The 27,519-nt window shown below is 44.2% G+C and overlaps 1 protein-coding gene and 1 long non-coding RNA gene across 3 annotated transcripts in view; one reads left to right on the forward strand and one right to left on the reverse strand.

Moving 5' to 3' along the window:
• Nucleotides 1-3,151: 3,151 nt before the first annotated feature.
• On the forward strand, nucleotides 3,152-10,077 carry LOC309863661. The gene is made up of 2 exons (XR_014311166.1): nucleotides 3,152-5,896; nucleotides 6,123-10,077. It is a non-coding gene; the product is annotated as an uncharacterized lncRNA (long non-coding RNA).
• The window catches only part of CD38 (CD38 molecule), a 47,552-nt gene continuing 27,016 nt past the window's right edge, over nucleotides 6,984-27,519 (reverse strand). Inside the window, exons 2-8 of one of the 2 annotated variants that reach the window (XM_082728727.1) lie at nucleotides 21,125-21,254; nucleotides 19,437-19,572; nucleotides 14,741-14,826; nucleotides 12,577-12,650; nucleotides 11,045-11,137; nucleotides 10,606-10,692; nucleotides 6,984-7,479 (exon numbers count right to left, since the gene is read on the reverse strand). In XM_082728727.1, coding sequence (XP_082584853.1) covers nucleotides 7,416-7,479; nucleotides 10,606-10,692; nucleotides 11,045-11,137; nucleotides 12,577-12,650; nucleotides 14,741-14,826; nucleotides 19,437-19,572; nucleotides 21,125-21,254 — 670 coding nt within the window. In that variant the 3' untranslated portion in view covers nucleotides 6,984-7,415. The remainder of the gene's footprint in view (nucleotides 7,480-10,605; nucleotides 10,693-11,044; nucleotides 11,138-12,576; nucleotides 12,651-14,740; nucleotides 14,827-19,436; nucleotides 19,573-21,124; nucleotides 21,255-27,519) is intronic. The other variant, XM_082728728.1, reaches the window with a different exon arrangement.

Below are 27,519 nucleotides of genomic sequence, written 5' to 3' on the forward strand. Positions count from 1 at the left end.
GGCTAATAAAACCATTTTATTTTATTTTATTTCTTTAAAGATTTATTTATTTATCTTAAAGAGCAAGAGTGAGCGCATGCACAAGCTGGGGGGAAGGGGCAGAGGGAGAAGGAGAGAATCCTCAAGCAGACGTCCCACTGAGGCGAAGCCCAACACAGGACTCAATTCCAAGGCCTCAAGATCATGACCTGAGCCGAAATCAAGAGTTGGACACTTAACCAACTGAGTCACCCAGGCACCCCTAAGAAAACCGTTTTAAAGGAAAACTAATCAATCCCCCCTTTGGGGGAAGCTTTCATCCTCTGCTTCCTGCCATCCAGCAATGTGCTTTTTGCTGACGACAGTGCTAACCATCTCATCCTCAGCTCTCTTGAGAAAGCAGTTTCCCCGTCTGTTACAGTGGGCAACTGTGAAGCAGAGCAGGGTAATGACCTCTAGACCCAAGCTGCCACCAAGAGCTTCCCCCTTGAACCCATGGGGACTAGGCTATAAGCTCCATGAAGACAGCCCTTGTCTGTTTCTATCAATATTCCGTCTCTGGTATCTGGGACGAAGGAAATGATCAGCTAACAGTGGTGACTGAATGAATAAACAGTAAATCGATTATTTAATAGTGAAGCTGAAGCAGCCAGCAAAGCCAAGTGTGAAAGAGGAAAACTGAGACACAGAAGCAAGAATCAAACAGGTGCAAATACAGGGAGAGGGGAGCCAACACTTTCTGAACTTCTAGGACATGCCCAGGGTTGAGGATAAAGCAGATCAAGTTTTGCAACCTGGCATGAGATTCATGGTGAACATGGTCGGGGATGGGGAAAGGGATTTGTTGTCCTCCGCCTGTGACTTCCATCTCTATGTCTAAGGCTGCTCCTGGAGTTTCAGTGTCTTTCAGCAAAGGGAAGGAGGTAAAATGGAATATCTGGGGCAAGTGGCTTTGTCTCTAAGATAATCAAACATGGGCGCCTGGGTGGCTCAGTGGGTTAAGCCACTGCCTTCAGCTGAGGTCATGATCTCAGGGTCCTGGGATCGAGTCCCACATTGGGCTCTCCTGCTTGGCAGGGGGCCTGCTTCCCTTCCTCTCTCTCTGCCTGCCTCTCTGCCTACTTGTGATCTCTGTCTGTCAAATAAATAAAATTTAAAAAAAAAGGATGATCAGGCAATTATATTAATCATGTCTATTTATATCCCAGTGCAGACCCAGACCCAGCTGGCAACGTATTTTGTGGTCGAGAAACCATGTTCCCAGTTAATAATGGGGGTGGGAGAATACTATTTAAGAAGAGGAGGAAATAATGGACACTATTATCTCCACCATTCTTCGGCTTTGTGAGGAGAAAGGGAGACATCAAGGGAGAACCACCTTGACTCCTAGGTTACTGCCTACAACTCAACATCCACCCACCATGACTCCCAGGAGAAGGACTGTTTCCTCACTTATTAAGCGAAGGCACAGAGTCACTGCTCTGCAGCAATAATGTTCCATAATTCTTTCATGATTCTGTAGTAAGTTATTACAGAAACGTCTACTTTGTTACTTTCATTGTGGAAGCATTTGACATAATAATGGCCATGGGTGACACTGAAAAATAACCCATCTTTACAATTACTATTCTGATAGCACAGACTCAATAACTCATCCCCGTGTTCCAGAAAGCTGACAGCAGAAGGGACACCTAACACCACCACAAGGAGCTTCCTTCTTTCCTCCCTCACCAGTCCAACCAAGCAGTGCCTGAAGAAGTTTCCAACTTCCATGGTCATGAGCCAGACAAAGTCAGGACACTGGGCAACACAGAGTAATCTGAGACTTAGTGGCTCGCAAAGGGGCTTTTCTCCCTCCAAACAACCAATGTGGATCTTATTCTACCCATTCAGGGAAATTCCTGGAAGGCAACTCTGAGGAAACTGGACTGATTATTGTGTCATTCACAAAGAGAGATTTATTCCATTCCAAGTGAAGTCTTGGGTTGGCTATCCCATTTCTTCTCAGTCTTACCCTTTCCAGTGTTCTTTCTGTTTGCTCATTACACAGGAGACAGCATCTACTTCCAGCACCTTTTTCCTTCTGGTTTACCTACCAAAAAGAGCTGAATGCCTTTATTATCACCAGAAAGCAAAGGTCGGGTTGGCAACACCAGAGGAGCCTGGTGAACTCCTGGTCAGCTTGAAAAATCAAAGTTACAAATGTCAAATTCTTAGACTTGGGGTTGTGTGGAGGTTAGAGGGTTCTTGTTGATATTGTTCTTCAACATCCAGCTTGGGATGGGAGAACGCTGCTGGTTGGAAAGAGGACCATCCCTGCCCCCTTCTCCATTGCCCCTGGGGTCTCAGCTTCTAAACCAAGTAGGGTTGTCAAGGAATTTCCTCCAGAATAAAAGCAGTTCCAACCTTTAAAAAAAAAAAAAAAAACTAGGGGTGCCTGTGCCTTTGGCTCAGGTTGTGATCCCAGGGCTCTGGGATCGATCCCCAAGTCAGGCTCTCTGCTCAGCAGGGAATCTGCTTCCCCCTCTCTCTCTGCCTGCTTCCCTGACTATTTGTGATCTCTGTCTGTCAAATAAATAAATAAAATCTAAAAAAAAAAAAAAACTAACCTTAATAGAGCTCTTACTATATGTTAAGCACCATTCTGAGAGTTGTACACCTATCATCTTGTTCAATGCTCAAAACAACCCAAAGAGATGGGCACTATTATCCCCTCACTTTATAGGTAGAGAAACTGAGCTCTGTTCTAAGCATTTTACATGAATCGCACCATACCAAAGAGGGATCTGCACAGCCATGAACCTGAGTCTAGTGAGCCAAGGAGGCAGGTGCTGCACTTGACATGTCGTCCGCCATATGCCATCTATCGCACCCTCTGGTTACAGCAGAACCCCCTTATCCATGGTTTAAGTCACTGGGTTGACCACAGTCCTGAAACAAGTGATCCTCTTCCTGACCTATTGTCAGAAGGTCAATAATAGAGCTCACTTCATCTTATTACGCAGGCATTTTGTCATCTCACATCATTGTGACAGATGCGAGTACAACATAATAAGGTACTTTGAGAGAGACCACATTCACATAACTTTCATTACAGTATATTTACAATTATTCTATTTTATTCATAGGTATTGCTGTTAATCTCTTACTGCCCTGAATTTATAAACTGTACCATAGGTACGGGTAGGAAAAACATAATGGACATAGGGCTCTGTATTATCCACAATCTCAGGCATCCACTGGGGGTCTTGGAACATACCCCTCACAGAGAGAAGGGTGGAGAGCCTACTGTACTGCTATTCCCAAAAGCAGAACTGGCACTGACAAAACAACAATGAAGTGTCCTCAGGGCAAGAACTCCTCCTCTATCTGACCAGTCTATGCAGTAATTCTGGGTGTTGTTCTTGGCTAAGCAGCTTCCAGTTTTCTTGCGCTCATGGAGAACCTATAAGCTGCTGATATTGTCTAGAAATTTATTTCCAGCTAGAAATTTATATCCAGTTCGAGGATAAATGCCTTGTCAGATACCAGTTCAAAGGCTTCTGTGTTTTGTGCATGTGAGCTGAAAGCCAGTCAACTGCTGCCTCTCAGGGCAGCACACCTAGCTACTGAGTTCCTGATAAGTTGTTTCAAAAGATGTATGTTAAAAATGACAACTCCTACTAGTATAAATAAAATAACTGCTTTATTATTAAACAAACAAACAAACAAACAAACCTGTGGGAAAATGCCTGGGTTAGCACTGCATTCACATAATGCCTTTCAAAGTTGGAGCATACTTTAGGTTGACTTTAACATTTTATAAACTTCATATAATTTTAATTTCCCATGCGTAACATTTATCCTTGGCTTTAAAAAAATCATCCTTCTGGGCACCTGGGTGGCTCAGTGGGTTAAGCCGCTGCCTTCGGCTCAGGTCATGATTCCAGGGTCTTGGGATCAAGCCCCGCATCGGGCTCTCTGCTCGGCAGGGAGCCTGCTTCCTCCTCTCTCTCTCTCTGCCTGCCTCTCTGCCTGCTTGTGATCTCTCTCTGTCAAATAAATAAATAAAATCTTTAAAAAAAAAATCATCCTTCTAAGTAGTATGGATCTTACCTGAGAAACTCAAGTGACAGTCTTGGAAATTGTTTTAAGGAGAAATGAGATGCCAGGAAGTAAATCAAACACTGTTGCTGCTGGTTATCAAGGAGTGTGCAGACACGGGCTGAGCTTGTTTCCAGCAAGAGTTTTATATATATACGTGTGTTTAGGTGTGCGTCTTCTTTCAAGTATTCAAGCTAAAATTTCAGAACTGTATTTAAAAGAGTGTCTCAAATATTGAAAGGTCAAGAAACACTGTAGAAGGAAAACAGTGAGCCTTCAGAAGTGAGGAGGAGGGAACTTGGGTCCTGGGTCAGAGCCTTCGGGTTACGTATGACAGTGGTGGTACAAGTTGGGATGATAAGAGCATATTCTAGAGCAAGCATGAATGGAATGGGGAGACAGGGAGCAGCAGGTTGGTGAGCAAAATATGACGCTATGAGCGGTCAGTAATTCAGTGAGGATGTCACTTAAAAGAAGAGGGATATGAAGGATGTATTCATGTATGAGGCCAGAAAAGTCCTTAGGACTAGAGATGGCTGCATGGTCATGGTCATTCAAAGATACCCAAAGCTGCAGAGAGACAGGCAGGGATGGACATCATGGGGATGAAGATACAGAGATGACATACAAGGAAAAAGTGCCCCTGCCCCCTGATACCCCCAGAGCTTGCGGGATTGCTCTGTGCACAGTGTGAAAACCTTGGGACCAGCCTCCTTTTAGTCTCCACCAGCTTTAACTTGAACACTCAAATCAGTCTTCTTAAGAGTTTTCTTAGGGAAAGCCTCTTGCAAACTGAGTGCTACTCTATCTGTTTCATCTGTGGAAGGGGGTGTAAAGAACCAAATTTTCCTGGAGTATTTTCAAGGGGTATCCTGGTCAACAAGAAAGATATATTAGAAAATCCAGAAATCAGCAAGCAAGCCCAACCCTAAGGCAGAAAGTGTCCTGAGAGGAAAACACCCAGGTCACCCAGGGGGTCAGCAAGGACTTATCACTGAAGACATTCAGTGGATTTCACTGAACCCTGGGGCAATCCCGAATTTGAATCAGAACTAGTACTGAGCATCCATTTTCCTGTCCAGCCCAAACGAAAAGCCTGTGAGGATGTGCCTAGGTGCACATGGGGGCCAGTGAAAAATCTGTGGACTGGCCACATTGGCTACAGCTGCCATGGCTCCTGGAGGAAGCTGGATTGTTGGGATGCCCAGGTGGCTTAGATGGTTAAGCATCTTCCTTCAGCCCAGGTCATGATTCCAGGGTCCAGGAAATAAGCCCTGCATCAGGCTCCCTGCTCAAGACAGAGCCTGCCTGCTTCTCCTTCTCCCTCTGCCATTCCCTCTACTTGTGCTCTCTGTCTCTGTCAAATAAATAAATGAAATCTTGGTGCGGGGGAGGAAACTGGACTGCCACCCAAGGGCCAGCAGAAAGGGTCCAACCTTGGTGCCTTGGTGGAATGCTTGCTTACCTACAAGGCACAAAGGTATACTGTTCATTGTTCATTGTTTTAGTCCCACCACACCTTCGGGGGAGTAAATGATAATCCTTATTTGAATGGCAAGGAAATCAAAGTTCAAAGAGATTAACTATTTCATTCAAGATTACAGAGCAGTGCCAAAATATGAACCCAGAAACAGCTGACTCCCAAATTTATGCTGTTTTCAACAAACAGCATAATGGATTCCCTGAAAGATCCTCAAGTTAGTTTACTCTTCAACAAATCTACATTTAGAAAAAAAATCTAGAAAATCTCCAGATGTTTGAAAATTAGGCAACACATTTCTCTTTTCTTTCCGTAGCAAAGCAAGGTTTATTGAGTGATAGCAAAATGATGATAGTAGGGGGACGCCTGGGTGGCTCAGTTGGTTAAGCAGCTGCCTTCGGCTCAGGTCATGATCCCAGCGTCCTGGGATCGAGTCCCACATCGGGCTCCTTGCTCCGCAGGGAGCCTGCTTCTCCCTCTGACTCTGCCTTCCACTCTGTCTGCCTGTGCTCGCTCTTGCTCGCTCTCTCTCTGACAAATAAATAAATAAAATCTTTAAAAAAAAAAAAAATGATGATAGTAGGAAGCTCCCAAGGAGGGAGGGGACCTGAGGGGGTTGCTCCAGGCAACACATTTCTAAATCACAATTAGAAAATATTTCTAACTGAATGGTAATAAAAAAAGACACACCAAATTTAAGATCTGTAGCTAAAGCAGAACTGAGAGGAAAATTGAGAGTACTAAGTGATATATTAAAAAAAAAGAAAGAAAGTGTGCTCAAAAATCAATGATCTAAGCTTCCATCTTAAGCAGCTGATTAAAGAAACTCAAGGAAATTAAAAGGAATTTTTATATCCCCAAAAATAAAGAGAAGAGTGCAAACTAATTAAATAGAAAGAGAAAACAAAGGTTAGTTCTTTGAAAGAGTAATAAAAGTGATAAATCCCCAAGCAAGACTAATCAAGAAAAAAAGGAGAAAAATGGCCAGTATCGGGAACAAATATGTATTTTAATGGCCTATGATATATGTAAGACATTGAGCATGAAGAAGAGGAAGAAAATGAAGAGGAAAAAAAGTGTATCTGTTTTTGAAGCTATCCAGAAAAGCTGCCCAGTTCAGATTCTATGATATTCTATTATATTCAATTTAATCCAACATGCATTTATTAGAAGGGAACATAAAGCATGTCAGCTGGTATTATAGGCCTAGAAAGAGAGCATATATACTCTGGAGTTAGACAGAGCTGAGTTGAAATCCAGCCTCTACCTTGAACTAAATATATGACTTTAGGCAAATTATATAACCTCTCTGAACCTCCATTTCTCATCTAACAAATGGGAGATAACAGTACCAACCTCACAGAGCTGTTGGAAGAATGGGAGATAAAGCAGGTGGGTAGCTTATATCCTACAGAATTCTTCTTCCAGCATGACCCATAACTATAGCATTTATACTTTATTTGTAGAAAGGGTACAAAAATAGACCCTGAGACAAGGTCATTCATGAGCATTTACCATCCCTTAATTATCTGCACCAGTAAGAGAGGTTTGGTATAGTCATTTACAAGAGAAAGGATGCTACTAACATATAAACCACATAAAAGCACCTATGAAAATTAAAATGAAATAACTTAATATAAAATTTTCATTCTAATTTTATACCATAATTTTTTTGATTATTAGGAAATCAAAATAAAAACTATGGCAACAACATGTCATTTTAAAACTTTGGGGGACAGGCTTCCAACTCTAGTGTTGGCATTATGGCAGAAGATCCCCCCCAAGTCCTCAGCTTCCCAACAGCGTGTCTCCTGAGTCACACATGCGATGGGTATGTAAGGCTCAAAGATCCGAAACGACCATGCTGATTGGCTCATACATAAAATCTGCAAGATGAAGGCTCGGGATTTTTCACACACTGGAGAAGCCTGATGGGCCTGTGACAAGAAAGAAAAAAAGAGAAAGAGAGAGATCAGTTGGCAGTACAATACATCTATGGTTCAACTGCCCAACGCAAGTAGCTCTTTCATTAGCAACATGGGGCACTCAGCTTCTTTTCCTGCAGTGACAACACAGAGGAAGGTCAACTCCAGGAATGAACAACTTAAAGTATGGCCGGTTTGGTTTCATTTCACTTGTACAGCCACAGAAATAGGGGCACCTGGGTGGCTCCGTAGGTTAAGCATCTGCCTTCAGCTCAGGTCATGATCCCAGAGTCCCAGTATCAGTGGGCTTCCTGCTCAGTGGAGAGTCTGCTTCTCCCTCTTGTCTCTCTGCCCCTCACCCTACTCAAGTCTGCTTCTCCCTCTGCTCCTTACCCAGCTCTCTCTCAAATATATAAATAAAATCTTTAAAAAAAAAAAAGCCATTGAAATAAATGGTGAGAAGGGATGTTTGATGATAATGTGTGGAGTCAAACATGTCACAAATACGTGCTATGAATGTCAGCTGGTGATCAAGACACGCAGAGGCAGCAACCTGAGAGAAGGGACCTCTGTATTTTCTGTTGGTGATTTGTTCTCTTCTCTTCAGAAGGTTCCTGAGAGAGGGTTGAGCCTCAGGGTCCAGGGCAGAGAGAGGGTGGAGACTCTCTGGGGGGGAGGCTGGTGGCCACCATCAGGAAGACCTGAAGTCCTTTGCACAGAACAAATCCTAGATAAGAATCTACCCTGCTGAGTAAAAATGAGATAAGAAAGCCACAGGGTCCAATGAGAGGGGCTGGTCTGTAGAAAAGAATGGATAGTAAGGAATGTGGTTCATTAAATTGTAGCTGAATCTGGTTTTGCTATATTGAGTCAAGAAAGAGAGAAATCCTTAGAAGCAGCTCTCTGCACCCCTGGGCTTCTGGAATGGGCTATCTCGGGCTCATTTCTAGCCAACTATCACGACCAGCTGGGCACAATGGTTCTAAATGTGGACTCACTCCATCCACACCAATATGGTAGCCTGGGATCCCCCACATGAATACTTTCCAGGGGAAAGCAATTATTAACAGCAGTTATGCGGTTAAGATGATCTCTCTCCACAGATATGTAAATATTAACATCCAATGCTACAATAAAATGGACACACTTTGGGTATGTTGGATAACACACTGACAGAGAGAGAGGGAGTGTATTTCGAAGTATCATAGAGGTAGTGCACCATTTAGGTTTTTAATAAATATGTCACAAGGGGGCACTAATGAGAAAAAAAATGCTACATTTTTAAGGTCATGGAAAAGAGGGATGTTACTCTCTGTTCATTCCACTGGTTAGAACACATGTGAATTCTGTATATATTTCATTGGGAGTATGAGCATGTGTATGGGAAAAAGGAAAAGGACTTGAAGGATATACAGCCAAATGTTAATAGCATTTGTCTCCAGGTGGGGATTTCTAAGAGGTTAATCTCAGAATCAGCAGGAAGTCTAACCTATATAAATGTATTTACACTTCTGTTTGCCTATTAAACAATCACACCAAAACAGTGGGACAAAAGTTTGCTCAATTGGAAAGTGTGTTGGCATGGAGTGATTTCACCTTTATTCTACATCGATATCCCTGACATTCACTTTAGGCTCCTGTGGGGACAAGCAGCTTTCTTACAAAGCCACAGAACTCTTAAAATACTACAAGGGGCCCTGAAAAGCTGGTAATTTAAAGAATCGTGTTGAATATATTACAACCTCATGGTTGGGGAAAAGGCCTAGTGATTTCAAGTATGATCCCCAAATTTAAGGTTACATGAGCTGAGGCTCAGAATGACAGGTGTCATTGTCTTACAAATCACTTCCTTCAACATGGACCACTGTTCGAGTCCAGATGGAAGGTATGTTTTCACAGTCTTCCGAGGAAGAGAAGAAGTGAGCTCATCTGGAACCTGTGGTCAGCATGAATGAGGCTGACTGACGGCCATTAATGAAAGAAAGAATGATTAAAACGAGAAAGAAAAGGGGGGGGGGGTGTTGAGGATAAGACCCATGCACATTCCCCAGTCTTCTCCTAGGTGTTTAGTGTTCTCTTTTCCCAACACGAGGTATCTTTGAATAACTCAGACTGGTCAGATGTCTGCAGTCTGCAATGCTTCCTTTCTAGTTGTTCTTGCTCCTTTGTTCGGCTTGTTTTCCCATCTAACTGCGGTGGAAAGCTTGTGTTATTTCTGGCAGTTTCCAGAGAGGAGCCAGCTGACGGAGGGGGAATTCAGGTCATTTTGAGACAAAAGCCCTCAGTGAATGGTCCTGGATTCTGTCCTTCTGCCTTTCCAATAGGGTTGGTGGGAGAAGGTGGTAACAGAAAGAGACAGGAAAAGGATTCTTGAATTCCAGGCTCTGTGTTCTTTGAGAAAATTTTTTCTGTCCATATCCTTCTTCTAAGCCATTACTTATGGGCAAATCTCCAAAGATGCTTCTAGCAAGGAGTCCCTGCTACAACTACTTAAAAGTGAGTGAGGGTCCCAGTTGGATAACAGAGTTGCAGATGACTTTGAAAATATATATCATCTGTAATTTTAAACTTTTCCCAATGAATGTGTACTACTGGCAAAAAAAAAAGAAATTAGATCTTACTTACGTTGTCTAATTTATAAAAGATAAAGTTTGGTAGACATCCATGTAGCAACTTATCAGGTGTTAGGGATCTACACTGAGATCCAACTAAAGAAACCACACATGCAAAACACCGCTGTGTCACAAGGATTTTAAAAATCCTTTGCATTGGACAAAACATGCTTCCACTCCCCTGAAAGCCAACAGGTTTGCAAGCCCTAGGTCAGGCGTCTCATGTGGGAAACCAGAAAATACGTTCTCAAAGGCTGGGTCCGCTTCAGAGGCAAATCAATGATCAGGGACAGGTGGAGAAGAAAAAAGAGGAAGATGGGAGAAAGGTGGTCAACATAAGGACCCTGGCTGGAAACAGCTCGTAGGGTGGGCGGGGGAGAAGGAATGCACACCATAGGTCACCATCCCGGATCACCAACAAGGCCCAAGAGGGGTTTCCACAGCTCTCCTGGCTCAGAGGAGGTCAATGAGAGGAAAATACCTACAGTCGGCAAGACAGCCATTGCTTTTTTAAGAAGTCAATTACCTGTAATTATTCTGGCAAGAAAATGCAATACTCCTTTCCTTTAGAATCCGTTTCAGATTATTTATGGAGGAACTGGAACAGGAGTCACTGGTAAAGAAAGAAAGAAAGAAAAAAGAGTTAAGTGATAAGTTTCTTGCAAACACTTCCCGTTCTTGGATTCTTCTAGATAGCAAGCTCTGGGCCAGAGCTTGGGATGAAACGGAGCAGAAGTTGCTTTTAAGAGCTCACAGGGCAGCAGGGGAGCTGAAGGTGTGAACTGCATAGATAGCTATTGTGGATATGAAACTGAGAGGTTTTGGGGATGGGCTGAATGTCCAGGGAGGCCCCAGTAATTTCCTCAGTCACTCTGTTCTCGATGCGTTGCTGTGATTGCAGCTTCCTACGGACCAATCCGAAAAATGACCCTGAGAATACTTACACACAAAGTGGGAACATATACCTGTGAACACCTCCAACGTCATGCATCACCCAGGCCTGTAGTTGATGAACCTTCTCTGGACGCAAATTAAAGACTTCCACGCGTCCAAAAGTGCTACGATAGAAGAGGCAGTGAATATCGTTAAGCCCAAACGGAATTGTTCAGCCATCCCCAGGCCTTGTCAAGAGCAAGCAGGCAGGGAACCACTGGTTAGAACCTGCCCTTTGGGATTGACCAGTGAATTGCACTAGAAACAGCCAATCTCATGCACTGTGACCCTCACTGAATACGATTCTCAAAATAAGATTCTTACTTGATAACTTGATGGCGATTCTTTAAATACTTGCTATTCAAAGAGGGGGGCCTTGCACCGCCATAATGAGCACTGCCTGAGAGATGGTGGGACCTGCAGAATCTCAGCCCACCAGCAGCCGAACCATCCCCAGACGACCCACACTCAGTGAGGCTGGAGAGGCGCTGCTCGGAGAGCCCCTGGGGCCCTGCTCGGACGCCAGCTCTCAACTCTTCCCTATTGGTCTCTGACAGCCACCACTCCTTTTGTAAGTAGTTGGACGCGGAGTATCAGATTATAACATTATGGAGTGTTAACACTTTCACCTGAAATCCTGCAAGCTTAGGGTCAAAGAAGACAAAAGGGCAAATGCTTCTTTGCAGAATTAAATATTAAAACGGAAGAAAAGAAAAATTCATTTGGAGCATCCAGAGAGCCTGGAGCAGCCCACCAGTGTTTGCCTCTCTTCTCAATCCAACCTTTTCCAGGGAAAGACTAGAGAACAAAGGCTGAGAAAGCATCCATCGTGCTAAAAACTAAGTATAGAAGGAGGTCGGAGAAGAAGGGCATTGGTGTGGCCAGATTCAGCGCTGTGGGTTAAATGACGAACAACAGCTGATACCCACTGAGCCCTCTCTCTGTTGTGAGGCACAGAGCTCAGTTAGTCTTCAAGTCACCACCACCACCTCTCCTGGTACATACTTCAGGGCCCCTGAGGTTAGGTGCCCAGCCGATGGTCATACAGGTAAAATGAAATGATGGGAGCCCCTGCTTTCAACCACTACAATTAATGATGGGTAATGCCTAGAATGAGATAGTGAAGTCCAAGAGCCCAGCACAGTAGTGCTTTGACATCTTGACTGGGATGTACACTCTACATGGAGGACAGAGGAGCCAGGCCAGATCTTCACGGATGGTGAGGATTAAACAGGTGGGTGCCGGAAGGGTGGCTGGGCAGTGGGACCAGCATGAATAAAGGCAGGAAGTTGGGAGAGCTCAGAAAACGACACCAGGCCTTGAAAATCCAAGGGGAGGAGCTGGCCACAGAGCAAGGGCCAATGGGACATTTAAAGTATTTTAAACAAAGGAGACACCAGACAAATATGCTGACTTAGATCAATCTCTCCGTAGAAAACATTCCACCTCTTTAGCCCAAATCTTCAGTTCTGACCTAACCACGAAAAGCATATTCTTCTAGGGATGAAATATGTAACAGGAGGCTGCACTAACACCTGCAAATAGGTTGCAAAGAAACCAGTACCTTCTTTCATCAAAGGTGTTACTGATGGACCCATTGAGCACCACATGGACCACACCACAGGCGTCTTCTGCAAACTTAAAAGAAAAAAAAAAAAAAGCCCACCATTCCTCAGCATGCAAACTTAATTGCCACACCCCAACAGCTCCTTCTGAAACAACTCAGCATTAGCAGGTTAAAGAGGGAAGAGCCTGTATAGGGCTCCCTCAGTATTGCCAGGTGTATGTAATTTGCATCCTAAGACATTGGCAGGATTATGCTTCAAATAAGAATTCTGGAAGCGGCTGCTCCAATCTGTGTTTGAACAACGGAGCTCAACCTCACTGTTCACAAGGTTGCTAAATTGATGGTTCAGAAGCTGAAAGTCCAGGGAGTAAGAAAAACATTGCTGGAGGAGGAAGATAAAAGCACTTTTTTGTGTCATGTGCTGTAGACACTGCACGTGTCATTTAGTGGGAGCAGGTGGACAATTCAAGGGCAAGGGCAAGGGACAAGAAGAAAGGGGAGACTGAGGAGAGAAGGGATACAGGTGTGCACGGGCACAAAAGGAAATAGGGAAGGAAGGAACAAAGGAAGGAAGGAATCACTGAGCAAGGAGTTTTATTTCTTCCTGCAATGAATACTCAGCTAGAATCTTTGCTAGGCACTGGGAAAAACAAAATGAACAAAGCAAAGCAATCTACATGTTCCCTCCAAGAGGCCCCCAGGCCCCCTGGGACCAGCTCAGGTTCAGCTCAGGTTCACTACTATGTTGTACCGTGAAGATGAGCTCCTTGTGGGTTTAGCTGCCAGTACTGAGTGTTCTTTGAGAGCCTGGCTGTTTTATGCACCACAGCCCTGAAGCCTGGAGCTGGTTTATGGCACAGGGTGGGCACCCAGAGAAAATCTATGGAGGGAAAAGAGGGAAGGAGGAAGGGAAGGGAAGAGGAGAAGTCTAAATAGTCAGTGATGGTGATTAGGAAAGAAATAGAAAAGGCATGGCAGAGGGCAACAAAAGCTAGGGCCTACAGGACAGGTAGGATCTCACCCAGGAAGGGTTGAGGCAGGTGCGAACAGAAAGGCCTACGGGTTTGAGAAAACAGTGGTTTTGGTCAAAACCTCAATGGATGCAGAAGTTGGGTAGAAAAGTGAGTTCACAGAGGGCCGTGAATGCTTGGCCAAGGAATCTGGCCTTTACTCTGCAGGTGATAAAACACCACTGAACCATTTGAAACCAAATTGTAAGAGTCCAGCGCAGCTTCTGTCTTTTGGCTGGGTGTGACGAACAGAAGACAGGGGCCTGATTTCTACCCATCCCAAGGGCTAAGTCAATAGAGTGCTTCTGGGGCCAAGTGCTGAGCCTGCCATCTATGATTTTCAAGAGCCCCCAGGAAATAAGCACTGGGTCAATTTGCCCCAAGGTCGCATCACTTGGAAGCAAGGAAGTGCAAGGGAAATTCAAACCCCAAAGAGCTCTGCCTCTCTTGTCAGAAAAAGAAAGGATCTCATCGGATCAAAACAAACTTGTCTTGGTACATGTATGAGCATTTAGCCAGAATAAAGCTGTAGCCCCAGGGAAGCTCACCACGGTAGGGCACCTTACATCACTTTCAATGTGCTCCTAGCTCCAAGCTCGTGCTTGACACATATGAAATGTGGCTTGTCTTTAAGAGTTGTTCACAAGAGCACTGCTCCCAAGACATATCAGAGAGTGAGAAAATAAGCAGGAACCTTTCTCAGAAACCACAAGCAAGCAAACAAAAAGTTATATAGCGCCTCTGTATGATTATACAAAGTTTAGTAGGGACTCAACATACTCATGAGGCCTCACCTGGCTCATAGTAAGTGGTCTCCAAACGTTGATCATTCAGACTGATCAGGGATCTAAGTTAGGTCAATGCCTAGATCAGAGGATTAAACCAAGCTGGAGGTTCCTGGCAACCAAAGCCAAAACCTGGGTAGGAGCAGAGATTCTCCAACTAGAGCCCTCAGACCGTCCATGAATGCCCTAAAATTGTATATGAAAATCTACTGTTATGTGCTTAGATACGTTATTCCCAAGAAAGAATCCTAAACTTTTTTCCCTAAAGGATTTGTGGTGTAAAAAAGGATTAAAACCAACCCCTGACTGGATGATCTCTAAAGTTCTCTGGTCTCTAAAATTCTAAGATTTCCTTTTAGCACTTACCCTTTTGGACACTGCATTCCAGAACACAGAAAACGAGTTGTTGCTGCAGTCTTCCCTCCAGTCTGGACAAGACTGATAGTTCATTTCTAAAAGACATAGGTTTTAGAAAATAATTAAAGTAGAAAAGTAAGGGTGTAATTAAGCTCCGTTTTTCCCGGGCTATTCGATCACAGCGGGGCCATATTCCAATGGCCACCACTGCCAAGACGGAGGAGGGAGAATGGACTCATCTGGACCCAATTTAACTAAATGCCCCTGCGTCCCTTCCAAGTCCTTACCTTATCCTCCAAATTCCAGACAGGAACACAGTGACCAGCTCTGAGTCATCATTCTGGGAAATTACAGCAAAAGTTCATCTGGCAGAAACAAGCCCTCTTCCAAGATCCCCTCTTCCAGGAAAAACCAGGGATAAAATTGGACCCTCAGGGGCCACTCTTGCCAACTACTCCTCCACTTCCTGCCAATTCTCTCTTGCTGACCAGTCTTTCTCCCTGACCTGCCTCAGCCCCCACATCCCTGGGTTCAGAGAGCCTCTGAGTCCTTCTATGCTCACTCTCCCCCAAGAAGACAGGCTCAGGAGTCCGTGAGATTCAGCAGATGTAGAGCACAAATACATCATTTCCATGGTACGTCTCCCAGGCATATCCGTCTAGTGCACAAAAATGGTTTAAATTATCTTTTGAGATATAATTGACAAAATTGTAAGATATTTAAAGTGTACAATGTGAGGATATATATACACACACATATATATATGAGAGAGAGAGAGATTGTGCAAAGATTCCCCCACATATGGAGTTAATTTAACACATTTCTCATCTCCCGTATTGATCTTTTTATGTGTATGAGAGAACATTTAAGTTCTGCTCTCTTAGCAAATTCCAATTATATAATAATGTTAGCAAATATAATCACCATGCTGTACATTAGAACCTCAGACCTTATTCATCTTATAACTGAAAGTTTGTGCCCTTTTCCCAACCTCTCCCTCATTCCCCTACCTCCCAGCCCCTGGCAACCACTTTTCTCTCTGTTTCTAGGAGTTTGAGGAAGTTTTTCTTCTTTTAAGATTCCACATGTAAGCGATTTCATGCACTACTTATCTTTCTCTGTCTGGCTTATTTCACTTTGCACGATGCCCTCAGATTTATCTATCATTGCAAACGGCAGGATTTTCTTTTTGAAAAAAGAATGAATAATAGTCTATCATGTGTGTATATGTGTACCTACTTTTGCTTTTTTCACCCACTTGACTACACAACCATTAATTGAGGGTTAGGTCCTGAGGAGAAAAAAATGAATCCGAGAGAAGCCCTGTTTTCAGAAACGACATGATCTAGAATTGAAAAGTAAAGCCAAAGGGAGAAGGTTTTACAGCAAACAAATTTAAAACCTGAAAGAAATAAATGAATGACTAAGAAAAGCTGACCTGCAAAATGGGAAATGTAAAATGGAAAGCAAGAAACATGGCAAAAACTATAAAATTTAGGGCCTTCTGGCTGGCCCAGTTGGTAGAACATGTGACTTTTTTTTTTTTTTAAAGATTTTATTTATTTATTTGAGAGAGAGAGCACACAAGTAGGGGTAGAGGAAGGAGCAGAAGGAGAGGGAGAAGTAGGCTTTGCACTGAGCAGGGAACCTGCTGAAGCAGAGTTCCATCCCACAAACCTTAGGATCATGACTTTAGCCAAAAGCAGATGCTTAACTGACAGAGCCACACAGGCACTTCTCTCTCTTTTTTTTTTTTTTTATTAAGATTTTATATGTTTGAGAAAGATCATGAATGGGGGGAGGAGCAGGGAGAGAGGGACAAGCAGACTTGCACTGAGCACAGAGCCTGGTCAGAGCTCAGTCAGAGGGCTCAATCCCAGGGTTCAATCCTGAGATCATGACCTGAGCCAAAATTGAGGGTTGGTCGCTTAATCGACAGCGACCCAGGCGCCCCTGATGGCTGGGATTTTTATGACTGAGCAGCAAGTATTAGCTAATATTCTGAATTTATAAAGAACATCTGTAAGTAAGAAAATAACAGGCATCCCAATAAAAACAGCTAAGATACACGAACTGCCAGTTTATAAAAGAAATAGAAATATCTACCATTAAATGACATAAATATGATCAGCCTCATAATCAGAGCAAAGCAAAACAAGTCAAGGTATTATTTGCTTATCAAATTGGCCAAGACATTTTTCTAAGTATGAACCAGTACTGGCGGGAGGAATGAGCAAATAAGTGACCTCCCATATTCTGATGAGTGTGTAAGTGATTACCACCTTTTGAATGACAGTATCAGCTCCTACCGCAATTTGTTCCGCACTGAAATTTCATTTGTAGAAATTTACCTTTCCAAAGCACTTCCCCAAGCAGCCAGATGTGCATGTGCCCATGGTATCCGTGTGTGTGTCTTTGTGTGTTGTACACAGTGATCCTTGCAACACTGGCAATAGCAATACCTAAATGTCCATCAGTCAGAAATTCATTAGATAAGTTATGCTAACGTCCATAAAGGAGACAAATGAGGGCTTTTTAAAAAAAAAAAATGGCTGTATCTTTTTTTTTCTTAAGATTTTATTTATTCAGGGGCTCCTGGGTGGCTCTGTCATGAGGCATCTGCCTTCAGCTCAGGTCATGAGGGTCCTGGGATCAAGCCCCGCATCAGGCTCCCTGCTTGGCGGGAGGCCTGCTTTCTCTTGGCCAGTTTCCCTGCTCATGTTCCTACTCTCGCTGTATCTCTCTGTCAAATAAATAAACAAAATCTTTTTTAGAAATATTTTTATTTATTTATTTGAGAGAGAGCGAGCGAGAGCGAGCAGAGAGGGGAGGGGCAGAGGGAGAGGCGGAGAGAAACCCAAGCTGACTCTGCACTGAGCACGGAACCTGACCAGGGCCTCCATCTCCCAACTCTGAGATCATAACCTGCACCAAAACCAAGAGTCTGGTGCTCCACCGACTGGGACACCCAGGCTCCCCAATACAGCTGTATTTCTATCTACTAATTCTAGATGAATAAAGCAAAGTTGCAAAACAGTATGTGTACATTTTAATATATATGTTCATGTGAGTGTGGGGCCATGTGTGGGAAGGCTTTGTACCGAAATATTGACAACAATCCCCTTCTGAGAAATAATATAAACCTAGGAGTGGGGAAGGTACAGGGTGACCTTCATTTTTTTTACTTCTTTTTTTTTTTTAAGATTTTGTTTGTTTATTTGACAAAGAGATCACAAGTAGGCAGAGAGGCAGGCAGGGCAGGGGGAGGGATGGCAGTGGGGAAGCAGTCTCCCCTCTAAGCAGAGAGCCTGATGTGGGACTTGATCCCAAGACCCTGAGATCATGACCCGACCTGAGGGCAGAGGCTTAACACACTGAGCCACCCAGAAGCCCTCATTTTTTACTTTTATACATTTCCATAATATACAAGTACTTTGCAAATAAGCATGCATCATTGTTGTAATAAGAAATGATGTAAATCTGCAATGAAGAAGTTTTATAGTCAGTCTTTAAGTGCTTACTTTTTAAAATAGTCAAAAGCGGGGCACCGAGATGGCTCAGTTGGGTAAGCGTCTGACTGTTGATTTCAGCTCAGGTCATATCTTGGGGTCCTGGGATCAAAACCCGTGCTGGGCTCCAACCTTTAGCAAGGAGTCTACCTGAGAGTTCTCTCTCTCTCTCTCTCTCTCGCTCTCGCTCTCTCTGCTCCTCCTCACCTCATGCTCTCCCTCTCTCTCTCTATTGCAAATAAATAAATCTTTTAAAAAAAATTTTTTTTTAATTTTTAATTTTTATTCTTAAAGAAATAATAAAACAACATAAAGTAAAAATACGCTCAGTATAAATAAAAAGAGAAAGAAAAGAAGTGAAAACAGGCTCAATAGGATTTTCTGATTAGAAATCATCTTCCCTCAGTGTGGTGTTCTGGGTCTTTCTGGGTAAGATAAGATAAGGCGGCCTCTGAAAAATAACAGCAAAGCCCTACGCTGGCCTGAGACACAGAGGAGCCCAGCCTTCTGCTGCCGTGGCCAGGGCCGTGGCTGGGGTGGCTCTGGGGAGGAAGGACTTTGGCCTGGCTCCCTCTCAGGCTACATCCAGCTCTAGCACTCTTTAGTCCTGAATACTGGCCTGATAGAAAGCAAAACACCGCCAATCTAGAAGCAGCTACACTTGCTCTCAAAAAGGAGGGAATCGGGGGCGCCTGGGTGGCTCAGTGGGTTAAAGCCTCTGCCCTTGGCTCAGGTCATGATCTCAGGGTCCTGGGATCGAGCCCCGAATTGGGCTCTCTGGTCAGCAGGGAGCCTGCTTCCTCCTCTCTCTCTGTCTGCCTCTTTGCCTGCTTATGATCTCTGTCTGTGTCAAATAAATAAATAAAATATTTTCAAAGAAAGAAAGGAGGGAATCAGGGAATACAGACAACCCCAAACTCAGAAGTCCGTTTTTCCAGAAATAAAGAACGGTCTTTTAGGGGCACATGGGGGCCCCTAAAAGGCCTGCTTCCTCCTCACTCTCTGCCTGCCTCTCTGCCTACTTGTGATCTCTCTCTGTCGAAGAAAGAAAGAAAGAAAAGAAAAGAAAAGAAGAGAAGGAACAGTCTTTTACATGAGCCTGGATCATCATTAAGGCTGGAGATGGCATCGAGGCAGAGCCGGGGCTCCTTTACCCAACACGTCCCTGGGCAACCCCAAAAGGCCCTGGTCTTCACCTGAAGAGTGCGGGTCTCCACACCACTTGAGGCCATCCGCCATGTAGCCCAGCAGTGTGTCCTCCAGGGTGAACAGGTCCCCCTGGACCCGCGTGTAGTCATGGGCCAGCTGGCTGGATTTGCTCCAAAAGAGGGTCTAGGATAGGAAAACACAATCTGTCATCAAGAGCAATTCAGTAAGTCACACACACACACACAAAAACTCCGTATCTTTTTAAATGAAAGAAAAACAGAGTATCAGAGAAAAATCACACAGAGTAATCACTGCTTTCTGTGTGTGATCCTGAGAGCATGGGGAGTGTGTGTGTGTGTGTGTGTGTGTGTGTGTGTGTGTGTGTGTGTGTTCTAGGTCATAATACTAAATGCCTTGTTATTTTTGGTGACAGTAAACAAAAGTCTGAAAACCACCAATCACAATCTTACAACGAACACAGAACCAGAACACATCTGGAGCAGGCATTAGGAAATTCCTAAAGTTATCTGCAAAACCATTTTGTCTCCATGCTATTTTCTGGGAAAAGTGCTCTTATATTCTTCACGTGCTCCATAATCTCTGCTGCTTTCCCAAACACTCTCCTACCCCCACAAAGAGAAAAAAAAGGAAAATAAAAAGACAAATACTGTGAATTTGGGGGAGGGGTCCCTTGTAAAAGTGCGTAAGTTCAAATTTCAGAACAATCTTGAGCCCATGGGTCTACTCCTTCTTGACAGGAGGCAGTGGAGGGTATGGGTGGAAGTGTGGGCCCCAGACGCCTGCCGCCCCGGAAGTCCCCCCTGCCCAGCCCTTACAGCTGTCGGACCCCAGGCAGCCAAAACCTTGCTACTCCTCACTTTCCCTGACTATAAAATGGTACGGGTAATAAACATAAGGAACTCAGGGGCATGAGGAGACACAATGAGACAACTGCAAATAAAGTGCTTAGTCTCACGTCTGTGGCCTCAATGCTTGTCACCGGGGGCTCGTTTACCAAGCAGAGCCTCCCTGCTCGGGCAGGAGCTCTCTCCTGTCCCCGTCTCTCCAAGCTGGGATGAGCGGCTGTAACATGGGGCCGGCTCGGGAGCTTCACAAAGATGATGAGCATGCACTGAATTCTCATCTTAAATGCAGACTTCAGGAAAGATGCACCCATTACAAGCCTTTTATGGAACAATCAATGTATAAAACCCAGGCCACTCCGGCTCCTAATCCTACACTATTAACATTTCAGCTGGTCACTCTGGAGGCCATCAGACTTGAGCCCTCACTGACCCCTGACCTCACCAAGCCTAGGTTTTCTCACTGGTAAAATGGGGGTCTTGATTCTTGACCTGTTTGTTTTACAGGGTGACTGTGAGTTGTCATTAACATCATCATCATCGGAGTTGGCAATTATGTAAGGTTGGGTCATTTTTGTTTGGGTTGGATTGGGTTGGGTTTCAGGAAGGCTCGTTTTTGCCTGATTTTTGGCCACGTCTCCCTCCTCTTTACCCATTCCCATTTCTCTCTCTCACCATCCTTCCCCAGACGTCCTAAATCCTGATGAGATCCTGGTCCCCCCAAAACCCCACAAACTCCATCTCGGCCAACCACTCATACATTCCAATCTCCAGATGTTCCTCTTCCCTCGTTCTGGTCAAAATGTGGTCCTATGGCCCCTTCCTTTGGCTTTTATCCTCTGTTTTAAAAGCCAAGAGTCTGCCCCTGTTACCTTGTTGCAAGGGACAGTTTGAGCAGTCAGCTCCAGGAGGGGCTGGTAGTCCTGTTCCGTGCTGCTGCAGGGGTCCTTAGAAAGAAACGCAGTTGTGAAGGCCTTCCCTATCTTTTGGCAGTCTTTATGTCTGCAAGATAAAACATGGAAAATAAAACAAAGCATGGAAGGTTAGATCTCAAACATATTTCTGGAGCATAATTACCCAGGGTCACTTGGGAACACTGTCACTTCCAATGTCCCTGACAATTCCCACTGTCACTTGGGAACCCCTGGCTCTGGGTCAAGTAGTTTCAGAAGCATTGTCTCATCCAATCATGTAGTATTGTTTAGGAGATGAGCATTACCCTCCCTACACTGCAAGGCCCCTGCCTCTCCTGGAGATCACTCTGGTTAGAGATACAGTACACAAACAAGCAAATCAGCTAACAAAATAAGTACGAATTATTTAAAGTATTCAGAAAAATCAATGGGGAGGGGCAGCATTGCTTACTGAAGCAATGACTGATTGGGGAGGCTGGCCAGGAGAGCTAAGAGGTCATTTAAGTTGAGACTGAATGATGAAGAGAGCATTCCAGACAGAGGGTACTGCAGATACAAAGGCCCTGTGGCGCACAGCACAGCTGCAGCAGAAAGGAACAAACAAGAGAAGGGTTAAGAAATCAAGTCAGAAACAATAATCAAGCGGTAGAACATTTAGTCCCGTTGGACCAAAGAAACGATTTCAGATTTTGTTCTAATTACAGTGGAAAACCATTGGATGGTTTTAAGCGTGAAAGTTGTCTCATCTTGGGGCACCTGGATGGCTTAGTCGGTTAAGCATCTGCCTTCACTCAGGTCATGATCCTGGGTCCTGGGTTGAGCTCCCTACTCAGCTGGGAGCCTGCTTCTCCCCACCCCACTCCCCGTCCATGCCCTCTCTCTCTCAAATAGATAAATAAAATCTTTTTTTTTTTTAATGCGGTCTCATCAGATTTTTTTTTTCTTTTCGACCCATCACTGGAAAATTCTAAGCTCGCCCAAAGAAAGAGAAAAGTCTCTGAAACAGATTTCCAAGTCCATTTCCCCCCATACAACCCCTGGCAGGGAGAATGCTGGCAGGAAAGAGGGGCTGGAGGAATGAGGGGACCTAAGGGTGCTGGAGAAGACAGAAACTAGAACTCTTCCTGCGTTTCTGGTAACAGGTACATGGAAACCCATCATTTCCTTGGGACAAAGAAGTGGGAGCACTCCCCTGGAGCACTCAGCTATCATTATCTGAATAAACTCTTGCCTTTGCAGTGAGGATCTTAGGGACAGTACCAAGTCAGGCAACTTGCCCCCGGGGAAAATAAAGAGCCCCAGTTTCCCATTCCCTCCTGAACTTCTTTTCCACTCCAGAGGGTCTTCTGCTTTCCCAGTTCAGACTGGCTTCCCCTTAATAAGCCAAGGAATCAGAAAACATTAGTGAGGCACTGACTGACCTTTTGACACAGAAGCCACCCTTCCCACCAGTTCTTCTTGGAAAAGGAAATGTCGGAAAACCCCTTTGTTTAGGACAAGGAGGAAAGCCCTTGAGTTGGGCTGCCTGCCTGTGCTGTGTTCCTTGGGAAAGTCAGCCTCCCTCTGGACTCTGTTTCCTCATCTGTAAAGTATCTACCTAATACAGATGTTCTGGGCTTAAATAAAGCACATGGTAAATCCTTTCAGAACAGTGCCCAGCACACAGAATAAAACTCACTCAACGTCAGCATTCTATTTTTTTTTTAAAGATTTTATTTATTTATTTGACAGAGAGAGATCAGAAGCAGGCAGAGAGGCAGGCAGAGAGAGAGAGAAAGAAGCAGGCTCCCGGCCGAGCAGAGAGCCCGATGCGGGGCTCGATCCCAGGACCCCGGGATCATGACCTGAGCCGAAGGCAGCGGCCTAACCCACTGAGCCACCCAGGCGCCCCAGCATTCAATTTCTTATCTTTCTTTTCCTGCCCCTGGCTATAAGCAATCATCTGCCGCCAACAGAAGCAGGTGTAGCCCATAATTCCCCAGCTAATTTAGGTCTGGAGCTCATGCTCACAGGTTGTGGAGGGGCGCAGAGAGTCAGTATGTCCACACCTGGGGTGGTGAGACCACCACCAGCTACTAGGAGTCAGATCTAGGGTGCAAACACAACTCAGAGGGTAACACCACAGTCTACCCCCTTGGCCCCAGGCAATATGATGGTCTCCTTTCTCTCTCAGCTTTGGATGGGCATGGCATCCACCCTCACCTTAGTAAGAATTAGCCTATAAAAAATATAATAGTTTTGATATAAAACAACCAAAGGATGGAATTCCAGATCAGTAATCCAGCCCACCCTAGGTGGACTGAGATAATAATAATAGTAGTAATAGTAATAATAACAATAATAAAATAATAACACATAGCACTTACTGGGGACTTAATAAACATTTTACATATGTACCTCATTTAACCTCAAAACATTTCTATTAGCAAATGTATCAGGATTTGACTTGGGTTAATAAGATCTAAAATTTCAGGGACTGAAGAGAAAGCTTTATTTCTCTTATATATCTCAATCTCAAGGCCAGTATCTGGGATTTCTATGACATTCCACATATGAGAGACCCATCTGCTCAGTCCAAAATGGCTGCTTCCGTTCCAGCCATCATGACTACATTCCAGCCAGCACAAAACAGTAGGGGAAAGAAAGAGGAAGAAAAAGAAGAAGGAAGAGGAGAGGAAAACAGCAACAGTGATGGGTATGTGGGCCGCCTCCTAAGAACAGATACTTAGAAGACGTTCTTTCTATTTGCTCTTATTTCATTTGCTAAAATGTCACAGACCACACCTGGCTGCAAGTGAAAGTGAGAAATGCAACCTTCCACCGAGATGGCCTAAAATCATTGTTTCAATTCTAGAGAAGAAAGAGTCTCTGTCACAGGGAGACACCACCATTGTCCCATTTTACAGATGAGGACTTTTGATGGCTGTGAACTTAAGCAAAGCATCAAGGTCATGGGAAAGCCAGATGTGTCCTGAAGGTCAGGCTCCTACCTCACTACCACAGCAAAGTGCTCCTCAGATTCCCCATCTATAAAAGGGAAGTACTAACACCTCACTCATGAAGGTCTGTGAGGATTCCATGAGCTACCACACCACATGTGTCTGGCTTCCGGGGTTGGGGACAATGGTCTCTCATGCCGAGGTCCCTCCGTTCCCCAATCTGCACAGGACATTTTAACTGCATCTTAGCTGCCTTCCAAAGCTGTGCCAGGAAACTATTTTCCACCGGGTTTTCTCCATGCATCATACATTTAAAGGAAAAAAAGGTTATTGCATTATGTACTTCAATGTCAATCAAAATTTATGGGGCACCTGACGGTGTTCATGGGAATCGTGCTTTAGTTCCATTAATCTAATGCAGTGGCCTTCTCAGAAATGTGCTGTTTCCAACTCCCTCATATAATTTTTCTACCTTTGGCCCTAGCAGCATCTGTGGGACTTGAGACAGACAAAGGCTGAAGGAGGAGAGATGTCTTCCTAAGATGAAAAGCAAGAGAATTTTCCACTACAAAATATCTGGCAGGAAAGAGAAAGGGATGTGTACTGAGTCCCCGCTATATGCCAGATGCTTTCATGAATGTATTCTTATGTAATCACCAAAGACTCGGTGGAGGTTCCTACAGAACTCACAAACCTCCAAAATTATTTTTACATTTCTTAGGCATATAGACCCAATTCAAGAACACTACTTTCTGGACTCAAGAATCCCAGGCTAAAAATTTCACAGAGATCCTTGTTTAGACAGGGCAGAGTGACAGAACATTAGAGTTGAAATAGACCTTGGAAGAGTTTATGACTCAGCTACCTTCCCTTTCTCTGTCTCCGTGACCATAGCCTCCAAGTGCCCCAAAGTTAGAGAAAAATGAGGAGAGGCAGAGAGAAGTCTGAAGACAGACTTTATGAAGCTATTTTTGATCCTTGAATTCAAAAGTAAACATTTCACCCTAAATGTGCAGGTCAGCATTTTTCCTGGCATAAATATAAAGAAATAAAAAGGCATTAGGATGACACCGTCCAGAGACATCTGCCCAACTCATTTATACAGGTCATTGCAGGAAAGAGCTTCATAGTCACAAGTGCAGCTTCTTTGCAAAAGTCCCCAGGCTTCGCTTTTGTCCCCAACAGCAGCCAATGAAAGCTGTTCTCAGTCAGATGCCTGGTACAGAGAATCAGAAGGGCTTGGGCATTCCCGTGTCCAGCAGAGACGGAGGTGAAGCTCTGACCAAAGCAGCAGCATGGAAAGAATATGAGCCGTTTCTGGAAATTCAAAAATTTTTTTCTTTAAAAATGGCTCATCTGTCCCAAAATGGTGATACTTCCAGGTAGACCTGACGCTTGTGCTGGAGACTATGATGTGGTGATTGTCACCCCTGGGGCTATTCCCGAGGGCTGTCTGGGCTGAAACCAGGCGGGCAGTTGGAAGTCATCTGGCCCTGTGGCTCTCAGCTCCCACCACCCTTGACCAGTGTTCCAGTAACCAGAGCTGACCAGTGCTCCAGTAACCAGAGCTTCCAGAGTTTTGGAAAAGGTACGGTGCCTGACTCCAGGCCGACCAAGTCAGAATGGGAAAAGTAGAAAAGGCCGAAGCAAGAATTTTTCAAGAGCTTCCCCTTCCCCACTCCTCCCAGCCCCTGGAAATTGTCCTCCCACTTTCCAAACCAGGGAATTAGAAACTGCGTTAGCGGAATCGCCCTGTTTGTCTCCCTCACTGGCTGATTTCACCCAGCACAACTGCCCTCACAGCTCATCCGTGTTGTAGCAGGTGTCAGAATCCACTGCCCCTTTAAGACCAAGTAACATTCCATTGTAGGTTTTAACCCTCATCCTGTTGATCCATTCATCCATCCACTCTTCCAGTCCATAAATTCTCACCTAGGTCCTACCAAGAGCCATATCATGGTTCAAGGCTGAGAAGGAACAGAACAAGTTACAATCGGGGTGCTGGCAACTTGTCAAAGGCACTAAAACTTAAAACCCCAATAAATTGTATAAAGTTCTCTAATTTTTTGCTACAAAAGACAGAAACAGAACCAAAAACAAAACCATTCACTCACTGATTAAGTATGAATCAGTATCCTCATTTTGAAAGTGATTTTTCTTGTGTGCTCCCCCAGTTGTTGTGACATGCAAAATCTAACTGCATTCATAACCGCTGTGGGTTTCTATCTGCCTATGTTGTGGCTTTGCTTTTTTTGATGGGTTCTGGAGAGATTAGAGGGGCGCAGCCAATAGAAGGGGATGAATTCAAAAGGTGTCTTCGCTCAGTGGAATATAAAGTAGCCTTTGAACATTGTATTTATAAAGAGTTTGGAATCTCTTCGGGGATGTTTATTTTACATGACGTGACGACGGTAGACCTCACCTTGTAGGAAACAGAAAGAAGATGCACATTAAACTGGCAATTGGGGTTGTCTCTCAGAAGAAAAATAAAGGCGAATTTCTACTTTCACCCCATATTTTCTGTATTACTGGCTTACAGTAAAAATGGATTCATGTATTATCCAAGGTACCTAAAATATGGTAGGGTGTTAGAACTCTCTTACACTGGTAGTGGGAATGCAAGATGGTGCTGCCACTCTGGAAAACAGTGTAGCGTTTCCTCAAAAAGTTAAAAATAGAGCTACTCTACAACCCAACAATTGCACTACTGGGTATTTATCCAAAGGATACAAACATGGTGACTGCAAGAGGCACGTGCACTCCAATGTTTACAGCAGCAATGTCCACAACAGCCAAGCTATGGAAAGAGCCCACATGTCCATCGACAGATAAATGGATAAAGAAGATGTGGTGTATATCTACAATGGAATATGCCTCAGCCATCAGAAAGGATGAAATCTTGCCATTTGCAACAAACTGGGTGCAACTACAGGGCATTATGCTAAGCAAAATAAGTTGGTCAGAGAAAGATAATCACCATATGATTTCACTCATGTTCACAGATGAACATAAGGGAAGGGAAGGAAAAAAAAATCAAGGTAAAAACAAAGTCAAACTATAAGAGACTCCTTAATACTAAGGAATAAATTGAGGGTTGCTGGAGGGGAGGTGGGGGAGGGATGGGGTCACTGGGGGATGGGGCACTTGTGATGTTACTGATCAATCACTAAACTCTACCCTGAACCTGGTAACACACTATATGTTAACTAACTTGAATTTAAATATAAATACAGACAGACAGACAGACATAAAAAGGAGGGGGGGGTCAATTTTTTTATGCAGAGATATAGTACAATCACAACTGAACTTTAGAAACTGAAGGGGAGAAAAAGGCTCGCATTAAACCATGCTATAAAAATAGTTGTGTCTGGTTGCGCGGCGTAGAAGTGTTGCTTTACTTTGTCATTCTCCCTT

Source organism: Mustela nivalis, assembly GCF_964662115.1.
Source record: "Mustela nivalis genome assembly, chromosome: 4".
Lineage (NCBI taxonomy): Eukaryota > Metazoa > Chordata > Mammalia > Carnivora > Mustelidae > Mustela > Mustela nivalis.